At 46.5% G+C, this 12500-nt stretch overlaps 1 protein-coding gene across 1 annotated transcript in view; it reads left to right on the top strand.

Annotated features, from left to right (window-relative positions):
* Nucleotides 1–12500, top strand: part of LOC139384665 (OTU domain-containing protein 7A-like) — a 102278-nt gene that overhangs the window by 72447 nt on the left and 17331 nt on the right. Inside the window, exons 8-10 of the mRNA XM_071129488.1 lie at nt 4939–5051; nt 5730–5857; nt 8541–8690. Coding sequence (XP_070985589.1) covers nt 4939–5051; nt 5730–5857; nt 8541–8690 — 391 coding nt within the window. The remainder of the gene's footprint in view (nt 1–4938; nt 5052–5729; nt 5858–8540; nt 8691–12500) is intronic.

A 12500-nucleotide genomic window follows, 5' to 3' on the forward strand; every position in this document is an offset into this window, starting at 1 on the left:
GTCCATTTGGAAGGCCCATTTGTGACCAAGCTTTAACTTCCTGACTGATGTCTTGAGATGTTGCTTCAATATATCCACGTAATTTTCTTTCCTCATGATGCCATCTATTTTGTGAAGTGCACCAATCCCTCCTGCAGCAAAGCACCCCCACAACATGATGCTGACACCTCCGTGCTTCATGGTTGGGATGGTGTTCTTCAGCTTGCAAGCCCCCCCTTTTTCCTCCAAACATGATGATGGTCATTATGGCCAAACAGTTCTATTTTTGTTTCATCAGACCAGAGGACATTTCTCCAAAAAGTACGATCTTTGTCCCTGTGTGCAGTTTGCTTTTTTATGGCGGTTTTGGAGCAGTGGCTTCTTCCTTGCTGAGCAGCCTTTCAGGTTACGTCGATATAGGACTCGTTTCACTGTGGATATAGATACTTTTGTACCTGTTTCCTCCAGCATCTTCACAAGGTCCTTTGCTGTTGTTCTGGGATTGATTTGCACTTTTCTCACCAAAGTACGTTCATCTCTAGGAGACAGAACGCGTCTCCATCCTGAACGGTATGACGGCTGCGTGGTCCCATGGTGTTTATATTTGCGTACTATTGTTTGTACAGGTGAACGTGGTACCTTCAGGTGTTTGGAAATTGCTCCCAAGGATGAACCAAACTTGTGGAGGTCTTGGCTGATTTCTTTAGATTTTCCCATGATGTCAAGCAAAGAGGCACTGAGTTTGAAGGTAGGCCTTAAAACACATCCACAGGTACACCTCCAATTGACTCAAATGATGTCAATTAGCCTATCAGAAGCTTCTAAAGCCATGACATAATTTTCTGGAATTTTCCAAGCTGTTTAAAGGCACAGTCAACTTCTGACCCACTGGAATTGTGATACAGTGAAATAATCTGTATGTAATCAATTGTTGGAAAAATAACTTGTGTCATGCACAAAGTAGATGTCCTAATCGACTCGCCAAAACTATAGTTTGTTAACAAGAAATTTGTGGAGTGGTTGAAAAATGAGTTTTAATGACTCCAACCTAAGTGTATGTAAACTAGTTTTAATGACTCCAACCTAAGTGTATGTAAACTAGTTTTAATGACTCCAACCTAAGTGTGTGTAAACTAGTTTTAATGACTCCCAACCTAAGTGTATGTAAACGAGTTTTAATGACTCCAACCTAAGTGTATGTAAACTAGTTTTAATGACTCCAACCTAAGTGTATGTAAACTAGTTTTAATGACTCCAACCTAAGTGTATGTAAACTAGTTTTAATGACTCCAACCTAAGTGTATGTAAACTAGTTTTAATGACTCCAACCTAAGTGTATGTAAACTAGTTTTAATGACTCCAACCTAAGTGTATGTAAACTAGTTTTAATGACTCCAACCTAAGTGTATGTAAACTAGTTTTAATGACTCCAACCTAAGTGTATGTAAACTAGTTTTAATGACTCCAACCTAAGTGTATGTAAACTAGTTTTAATGACTCCAACCTAAGTGTATGTAAACTAGTTTTAATGACTCCAACCTAAGTGTATGTAAACTTCCCACTGCAGCCGTATGTGTTGTTCACATGCACCAGGCCAGTGAAGTGCTGATCTTGCCAGCCCTTCCCAACAGGGCAATATAAACTGTCTGTTTAATGTGTGATGGGTGTATAGTATAGCAGTGTTTCCCAACTCCAGTCCTCCAGTACCCCCAACAGCCCAACTCCAGTCCTCCTGTACCCCCAACAGCCAAACTCCAGTCCTCCTGTACCCCCAACAGCCCAACTCCAGTCCTCCTGTACCCCCAACAGCCCAACTCCAGTCCTCCCGTACCCCCAACAGCCCAACTCCAGTCCTCCAGTACACCCAACAGCCCAACTCCAGTCCTCCTGTACCCCCAACTGACCTGATACCTGTAGAGAACCATTCACACTGACCTGATACCTACAGAGAACCATTCACACTGACCTGATACCTGTAGAGAACCATTCACACTGACCTGATACCTACAGAGAACCATTCACACTGACCTGATACCTGTAGAGAACCATTCACACTGACCTGATATCTACAGAGAACCATTCACACTGACCTGATACCTACAGAGAACCATTCACACTGACCTGATACCTACAGAGAACCATTCACACTGACCTGATACCTACAGAGAACCATTCACACTGACCTGATACCTACAGAGATCCATTCACACTACCTGATACCTACAGAGAACCATTCACACTGACCTGATACCTACAGAGAACCATTCACTCAGACCTGCTACCTGTATTTTGGGCACAGGGTCTGTGGAAATGCAGGAGTGATAACCCCAAGCGTCTTACAGACACGCCAAAAGCTGCTCTAAAGGAGCTGGCATGGTATGTTAGTGTGATCTTTGTCTGGGTAGGAAATGGGTATTTCTGGTTCCACCCAAGGCAAAAGCAGCCTCAGCTGTTCCTGTGCAATACGCACTCACATTCCACAACATAGTCAAACTCAATACATCTAGACAGCAAACAAATAGTCCCACCTACATTCATCTGATATCATCCGACCTCCCCCTCAATAACCTCCCCAACATGATGATACATTCATCTGATATCATCCCACCTCCCCCTCAATAACCTCCCCAACATGGTGATACATTCATCTGATATCATCCCCCTCAATAACCTCCCCAACATGGTGATACATTCATCTGATATCATCCCCCTCAATAACCTCCCCAACATGGTGATACATTCATCTGATATCATCCCCCTCAATAACCTCCCCAACATGATGATACATTCATCTGATATCATCCCCCTCAATAACCTCCCCAACATAGTGATACATTCATCTGATATCATCCCACCTCCCCCTCAATAACCTCCCCAACATGGTGATACATTCATCTGATATCATCCCACCTCCCCCTCAATAACCTCCCCAACATGGACACTACCACATTATGGCAATAATCAACCCTGTGATAAAATGATTATTCTAGTGCTGAGTATTGCTGTGGTCCTGGTGAAAACCCTATGGGTCCTGGTTATAACCCTCTGGGTCCTGGTTAACAACCCTATAGGTCCTGGTGAAACCCTATGGGTCCTGGTTAACAACCCTATAGGTCCTGGTGAAACCCTATGGGTCCTGGTCAACTACCCTCTGGGTCCTGGTCAACAACCCTATGGGTCCTGGTTATAACCCTCTGGGTCCTGGTTAACAACCCTCTGGATCCTGGTCAACAACCCTCTGGGTCCTGGTTAACAACCTTCTGGGTCCTGGTTATAACCCTCTGGGTCCTGGTTAACAACCCTCTGGGTCCTGGTCAAAACCCTCTGGGTCCTGGTTAACAACCCTCTGGGTCCTGGTTAACAACCCTCTGCGTCCTGGTCAACAACCCTCTGGGTCCTGGTTAACAACCCTCTGGGTCCTGGTCAACATCCCTCTGGGTCCTGGTTAACAACCTTCTGGATCCTGGTCAACATCCCTCTGGGTCCTGGTTAACAACCCACTGGGTCCTGGTTAACAACCCTCTGGGTCCTGGTCAACAACCCTCTGGGTCCTGGTCAACAACCCTCTGGGTCCTGGTTAACAACCCTATGGGTCCTGGTTAACATCCCTCTGGGTCCTGGTTAACAACCCTCTGGGTCCTGGTTATAACCCTCTGGGTCCTGGTTATAACCCTCTGGGTCCTGGTTAACAACCCTATGGGTCCTGGTTAACAACCCTATGGGTGGGGTGGACAGGGGGGGTGGGGGGGTTTCAGTGTAAAGCAGAAACCTGTTGACTTGTGCTGGGCATGCTTTTGTTCTGCTGTGCCAACGTCTTTGTGTTGTGATTTGATTCGCCACTTGATCACACACCCCAGGTGGCTGTGATGACGTACGTTTTCTGTGTGGTGCCATGCTCTGCTCAGTCAACACCTACTGTTCTATGTCTGCTGACTCATTTAGACCGGAAAGGGCCGTAGGACACACACTCACACGCACGCACGCACACACACACACACACACACACACACACACACACACACACACACACACACACACACACACACACACACACACACACACACACACACACACACACACACACACACACACACCGGCCCCAGTGCTGTAGGAGACAGTAGATGTATTAGAAAGGGCTCAGGCTCCACCCAGTGCATCTATGAAATGAGGCCCTGTACTCCCTCCAATTGAGGCCCCGTACCTCCTCCAAATGAGGCCCTGTACCTCCTCCAATTGAGGCCCTGTACCCCGTCCAAATGAGACCCTGTACCCCCTCCAAATGAGACCCTGTACCCCCTCCAAATGAGGCCCTGTACCTCCTCCAATTGAGGCCCTGTACCCCCTCCAAATGAGGCCCTGTACCTCCTCCAAATGAGGCCCTTATACCTCCTCCAAATGAGGCCCATATACCCCCTCCAATTGAGGCCCCGTACCTCCTCCAAATGAGGCCCTGTACCTCCTCCAATTGAGGCCCTGTACCTCCTCCAAATGAGGCCCTGTACCTCCTCCAAATGAGGCCCTTATACCCCTCCAAATGAGGCCCTTATACCCCCTCCAATTGAGGCCCTGTACCTCCTCCAATTGAGGCCCTGTACCTCCTCCAAATGAGGCCCTGTACCTCCTCCAAATGAGGCCCTTATACCCCTCCAAATGAGACCCTGTACCTCCTCCAAATGAGGCCCTGTACCCCCTCCAAATGAGACACTGTTCCCCTCCAAATGAGGCCCTGTACCCCGTCCAAATGAGACCCTGTACCCCCTCCAAATGAGACCCTGTACCCCCTCCAAATGAGGCCCTGTACCTCCTCCAATTGAGGCCCTGTACCCCCTCCAAATGAGGCCCTGTACCCCCTCCAAATGAGGCACTATGCCATCAACAGCAAGATCAACATTTGATTTGAGTGTGTGTGTGTGTGTGTGTGTGTGTGTGTGTGTAACCCTCTATGTTTTCTCTCCTCAGTCAGGGCTGGTGTACACGGAGGAGGAATGGGAGAGAGAATGGAACGAGCTGCTGAAACTAGCTTCTAGTGAACCACGTACACACAGCAGCAAGAACAACAACAATACTGTAGGGTGAGTATCACACACACACACACACACACAACGGAGAGCAGTGAGCACCAAACTAGTTTACTGTTGGATAGCTGAGTTATGAGACTGTCATGGGTCATTGACTACTAGATCAGTTATGATGGTGTCTATAGGTCAATACCAGATCAGTTATGATGGTGTCTATAGGTCAATATCAGATCAGTTATGATGGTGTCTATAGGTCAATACCAGATCAGTTATGATGGTGTCTGGTTGATGTCTGTATAAAGCCCTGACTATGGTGTCTATAGGTCAATACCAGATCAGTTATGATGGTGTCTATAGGTCAATAACAGATCAGTTATGATGTTGTCTATAGGTCAATATCAGATCAGTTATGATGGTGTCTATGGGCCAATCAGATCACACCTGCTAAAGCAGGATGCTAGGTTATGTAAAAGACTATGGACTCTGAGGAGTTGTCATGGGCCATGATTCACACACAGACACACACACACAGACACACACACACAGACACACACACACAGACACACACACACAGACACACACACACACACACACACACACAGATACACACACACAGATACACACACTTGACATTTAAATATCAGCCAACATTAGAGGTATATATTTTAAAATGTTTACCCAGTAGATCTAAATGGTTTGTGAGTGTCTGACAGGGATTGTGTCTCGACGCAGGGTGGATAACTCAGAGGACCCTGTGTATGAGAGTCTGGAGGAGTTTCATGTGTTTGTCCTGGCTCACGTGCTGCGTCGACCAATCATAGTGGTGGCTGACACCATGCTACGGGACTCAGGGGGAGAGGGTGAGTACACACACCATGCTACGGGACTCAGGGGGAGAGGGTGAGTACACACGCCATGCTACGGGACTCAGGGGGAGAGGGTGAGTACACACGCCATGCTACGGGACTCAGGGGGAGAGGGTGAGTACACACACCATGCTACGGGACTCAGGGGGAGAGGGTGAGTACACACGCCATGCTACGGGACTCAGGGGGAGAGGGTGAGTACACACGCCATGCTACAGGACTCAGGGGGAGAGGGGGAGTACACAGGCCATGCTACGGGACTCAGGGGGAGAGGGTGAGTACACACACCATGCTACGGGACTCAGGGGGAGAGGGTGAGTACACACACCATGCTACGGGACTCAGGGGGAGAGGGTGAGTACACACGCCATGCTACGGGACTCAGGGGGAGAGGGTGAGTACACACGCCATGCTACGGGACTCAGGGGGAGAGGGGGAGTACACACACCATGCTACGGGACTCAGGGGGAGAAGGTGAGTACACACGCCATGCTACGGGACTCAGGGGGAGTGGGTGAGTACACACGCCATGCTACGGGACTCAGGGGGAGAGGGGGAGTACACAGGCCATGCTACGGGACTCAGGGGGAGAGGGTGAGTACACACACCATACTACGGGACTCAGGGGGAGAAGGTGAGTACACACGCCATGCTACGGGACTCAGGGGGAGAGGGTGAGTACACACGCCATGCTACGGGACTCAGGGGGAGAGGGTGAGTACACATGCCATGCTACGGGACTCAGGGTGAGAGGGGGAGTACACAGGCCATGCTACGGGACTCAGGGGGAGAGGGTGAGTACACACGCCATGCTACGGGACTCAGGGGGAGAGGGGGAGTACACACGCCATGCTACGGGACTCTGGGGGAGAGGGTGAGTACACACACCATGCTACGGGACTCAGGGGGAGAGGGTGAGTACACACGCCATGCTACATACTGCAGAGACCCATTGTAGTGGTGGCTAGATGCTACATACTGCAGAGACCCATTATAGTGGTGGCTAGATGCTACGTACTGCAGAGACCCATTATAGTGGTGGTTAGATGCTAGGTGCTCAGAGACCCATTGTAGTGGTGGCTAGATGCTCCATACTGCAGAGACCCATTGTAGTGGTGGCTAGATGCTACATACTGCAGAGACCCATTGTAGTGGTGGCTAGATGCTACGTACTGCAGAGACCCATTGTAGTGGTGGTTAGATGCTACGTACTGCAGAGACCCATTGTAGTGGTGGTTAGATGCTACGTACTGCAGAGACCCATTGTAGTGGTGGCTAGATGCTACGTACTGCAGAGACCCATTGTAGTGGTGGTTAGATGCTACGTACTGCAGAGACCCATTGTAGTGGTGGCTAGATGCTATGTACTGCAGAGACCCATTGTAGTGGTGGCTAGATGCTAGGTGCTCAGAGACCCATTGTAGTGGTGGCTAGATGCTACGTACTGCAGAGACCCATTGTAGTGGTGGCTAGATGCTAGGTGCTCAGACACCCATTGTAGTTGTGGCTAGATGCTAGGTGCTCAGAGACTCAGGAAGATGCTCGAATCCCAGAGCAGGAGAAGGTGAAAAATCTGCTGATGTGCCCTTGAGCAAGGCACTTAACCCTAATTGCCTGAGGGTCACCGTTACCAATGGCAGTCCCTGGCCGTGACCCTACTCTCCCAGGTGGTCTCAGGCGGAGTTGGAATAAGCAAAACATTTATAAAAAAATATCATCAAATTCACACATGTATTAATACACACTTGTACGATGTGTGAAATAGGACAAATATAGGTATCCACCAAAATTATTATTAATCATTATGAATCATTATGAATTATTATGAATTATTATGAACTATTATACATTATTCTGAATTATTATGAATTATTATAAATTATTCTGAATTATTATGAATTATTATGAATTATTATAAATTATTCTGAATTATTATTAATTATTCTGAATTATTATGAATTATTATGAATTATTATGAATTATTCTGAATTATTATGAATTATTCTGAATTATTATAAATTATTCTGAATCATTATGAATTATTATGAATTATTATAAATTATTCTGAATTATTCTGAATTATTATGAATTATTCTGAATTATTCTGAATTATTATAAATTATTCTGAATTATTATGAATTATTATGAATTATTCTGAATTATTCTGAATTATTATGAATTATTCTGAATTATTATGAATTATTATGAATTATTCTGAATGATTATTATTATTACATATTCACACCAGAGACGTACCTGCTCACAAAACCCAAAGAAGAAGAACGGTCCGACTCAAGAGTCACGTATCTAGAGAGTTCGAGAGGACATTTTAGGTTTCTGCATTATGATGCGTTTATATGACATGACATTGCATGGCAGCCATGTTAGCTCCCCATGGGCAACATGGACCGATAGCGGTTCACATCATTCTCAGGAATTTTTTAACAACGCTATGTACAAGATTTCAAATTCTTGTCGTAAATGGATATACGGAATGCTCAAAGGCACTAACATGGCGTCCAAAAGCTCTGGCCCAACTCTTTAGACATATGACTCTGGTAAGACTCATTTGCATAAATCGAACTACTCTCATTCCTAGATGGGGCAAACGGAGAACTTTCAGACTGGGCCTTTCATCTCAACCTCTAACTGCCTGACCTCTTCTCCCCTCCCCCAGCATTTGCCCCCATCCCGTTTGGAGGGCTGTACCTGCCCCTGGAGGTGCCTCCTAACCTGTGCCACTGCTCCCCCCTGGTCCTAGCTTACGACCAGGCACACTTCTCTGCCCTGGTGTCCATGGAGCAGAAGGACCAGCACCAAGAACAAGGTAAGACAGACGACTGGAAGTTGACTGAGGATGTCCTAATATGTATACCGTAACTCATAATGTGACTGGGAATGTTCTAATATGTATACCATAACCCCTAAGGAGACTGAGGATGTCCTAATATGTATACCGTAACTCCTAAGGGGACTGAGGATGTCCTAATATGTATACTGTAACTCCTAAGGGGACTGAGGATGTCCTAATATGTATACCGTAACTCCTAATGTGACTGAGGATGTCCTAATATGTATACCGTAACTCCTAATGTGACTGAGGATGTCCTAATATGTATACCATAACTCGTAAGGGGACTGAGGATGTCCTAATATGTATACCGTAACTCCTAAGGGGACTGAGGATGTCCTAATATGTATACCGTAACTCCTAAGGGGACTGAGGATGTCCTAATATGTATACCATAACTCGTAAGGGGACTGAGGATGTCCTAATATGTATACCGTAGCTCCTAAGTTGACTGAGGATGTCCTAATATGTATACCGTAACTCCTAAGTTGACTGAGGATGTCCTAATATGTATACCGTAACTCCTAATGTGACTGAGGATGTCCTAAAACGTATACCATGGCTCCATAAGGTGACTGAGGATGTCCTAATATGTGTACCGTAACTCTTAAATTGACTGAGGATGTCCTAATATGTATACCGTAACACCTAATGTGCCTGAGGATGTACTAAAACGTATACTATGGTTCCATAAGGTGACTGAGGATGTCCTAAATAGTGTACCGGGACTGCTTAGGTAACTGAGGAAGTCCGGAAATGTATCCCGTTTACACCAAGGTGTCTGAAGATGTCTTAAAGTGGATTCCTACCAGTGGAGGCTGGTGAGAGGAGCTATAGGAGGACGGGCTCATTGTAATGGCTGGAATGGAATCAATAGAACGCTATCAAACACATCAAACACATGGAAACCATGGAAACCACATGTTTGACTCCGTTCCTTTTTATTCCATTCCAGCCATTACAATGAGCCCGTCCTCCTATAGCTCCTCCCACCAGCCTCCACTGATTCCTACTGCTCAAACCTAATCTCCATGTTATGTAGAGGAAGCAGGTAGACAGACATACAGTCTGTTATCTAGAGGAAGCAGGTAGACAGACATGCAGTCTGTTATCTAGAGGAAGCAGGTAGACAGACATACAGTCTGTAATCTAGAGGAAGCAGGTAGACAGACATACAGTCTGTTATCTAGAGGAAGCAGGTAGACAGACATACAGTCTGTTATCTAGAGGAAGCAGGTAGACAGACAGACAGTCTGTTATCTAGAGGAAGCAGGTAGACAGACAGACAGTCTGTTATCTAGAGGAAGCAGGTAGCTACAGGGCTGGCTACACTAGAGAGACCCTTTGTGTTAGTCTGCCCTCTGTGGGCCTTTTTTCATCCTGACTGGCTCCTTTCACCCTCCGTCCCTACCTCCCCTCCTTTCACCCTCCCTCCCTACCTCCCCTCCTTTCACCCTCCCTACCTCCCCTCCTTTCACCCTCCCTCCCTCCCTCCCTCCCCTCCTTTCACCCTCCCTCCCTACCTCCCCTCCTTTCACCCTCCCTCCCTCCCTCCCCTCCTTTCACCCTCCCTCCCTACTTCCCCTCCTTTCCTCGTCCCTTCCCTTCCTTCATCTCTCCCTCCTTCTCTTCCCTGGGAAGGCATAGGGCTGCATGGACAGACAGCTCACACTAGATAGCCTGGAACACGGCCCAGTTTGGCCTTCCCTTCCTGCTTATGGAGAAGGGTGGGGGGAGAGAGAGAGATAGAGGGAGAGGGAGAGAGACTAGAGAGAGAGAGAGACTAGAGAGAGAGGGAGAGAGACTAGAGAGAGAGGGAGAGAGACTAGAGAGAGAGAGAAAGAGAGACTAGAGAGAGAGAGAGCGAGACTAGGGAGAGAGAGAGAGAGAGAGAGACTAGAGAGAGAGAGAGAGAGAGAGCGAGACTGGGGAGAGAGAGAGAGATTAGAGAGAGAGCGAGACTAGGGAGAGAGAGAGAGATAGAGACTAGAGAGACCAGAGAGAGAGCGAGACTAGGGAGAGAGAGAGAGACTAGAGAGAGAGAGAGAGAGACTAGAGAGAGAGAGAGAGAGAGAGAGACTAGAGAGAGGGAGACTAGAGAGAGAGAGAGAGAGACAGAGACTCCGTTTTTCTCTCTCCCTTATAATAACAATCTGACTCTTTGTCCTTCCCATCATTGCTGGTTTTCTATGCTTGTTTTATTGCTGTGGTTTAGCAAATATGACTAAAGCCAGTCTATGTAAACAGCTGCAGTTATTTAAAACTATTTTTAGATTTACATATTATTTTAACATTTCCTGCTTTACACTAAGTTGGCCCAATCAACATTTCCCCTGCCTTCCACTGAAATGAACGAGGCCATTTTTATCTTAAAGCCTCTATTTCCTTCAACACTGTTGCTGACTAATGACTGATAGCTTAACTTATGGAATGAAGTGTGAAACGTACCAAAAACGTGAACATACATGTATCATCATTAACGACAGTATTAGTAATTCGTCTTCTCGGTTGAATCCCTTATCTGTGCCATTGTGTTTTTGTAGTGGGGTGTAATACACATAATCGCCACCAGAGGGCAGCGTTGACTAAATGAAAGGAGCCATTGTGTTTTGGTAGTGGGGTGTAATACACATAATTCGCCACCAGAGGGCAGCGCTGACTAAATGAAAGAAGCCATTGTGTTTTTGTAGTGGGGTGTAATACACATAATTCGCCACCAGAGGGCAGCGCTGACTAAATGAAAGGAGCCATATGTGCAGCTGGTGAGGGAGGGACTTACAGCACTATTTAACACAGACAGTAATGCTCTTTTCTTTTTGTTCCAGTCCAACACTAACACACCTGATTCAACCAATCAGCTCATCATCAAACCCTCATTTAGTTGAATCCCGTGTGCTACTGTTGTGATGGAACGAACATGTTCTGTCCCGTGGGGGCCCCCACTAGGGACTCCCGTTCGAATATCGCTGCTATTTTTAATTTTAAACTTTGTTTAACTAACAAAGTCAATTTTATACATTTATTTTTAACTAGGCAAGTTAGTTAAGACCAAATTCTTATGTACAATGACGGCCTACCCTTGCTATTTAGTTGCCGTTGGATCCTGTCGATGTGCTCTGAGATGAGTTCCTGACGTTTCTTTTAGACAAAGGGTTGTAAAGGCAGCCAGCTATGGAATCACACAGCCGTACTGCCTTACAGGTGGTCTAAAGACTTGTTCTGACAGCTGCTGCGTTTGATAACCACCATTTTGTGTCAAACTACTGTATTCATACTGTATCCGTGGGTCTACTATCTCTCTCGTAGAAATATAGGGTCTCTATCTCTTTTTCGACCACCATTTTGTGTCAAACTGCTAGTTTCATAAGCTATCTGGATACCTGTTGTCTCTATTTTCCCATTTAGCACAATCAAATGGGAAGATCTGTGTTGTTCAGTGTTCCTTGATAGCTGTAGTGTTTGTGACCTTCGTGTCCCAGACAGGTTTCTACCAGTCTCTGTTTACTATAGAGAGGAACACAGCACACCACCACACGTTGAGGCTAGCTAGACCAGACACACTGACGGTTCATGGTTGAGTCCCAGACGACACCCTAAACCCTGCACAGTGCACTACTTTTGACCAGAGTGCATAGTCCCAAATAGAACCCCCGTTCTCTTTGTAGCACACTACTTTGGTCAAAAGTAGTGCACTGTGCAGGGTGTAGGGTGCCATTTGGGGCACAGACCCAATGCTTCCCTGTTTGTATCTCGTTGTTCTGTTCTCGTTTGGAACTCTGATAAACA

The sequence above is a fragment of the Oncorhynchus clarkii genome, chromosome 26, assembly GCF_045791955.1.
Source record: "Oncorhynchus clarkii lewisi isolate Uvic-CL-2024 chromosome 26, UVic_Ocla_1.0, whole genome shotgun sequence".
Classification (NCBI taxonomy): Eukaryota; Metazoa; Chordata; class Actinopteri; order Salmoniformes; family Salmonidae; genus Oncorhynchus; species Oncorhynchus clarkii.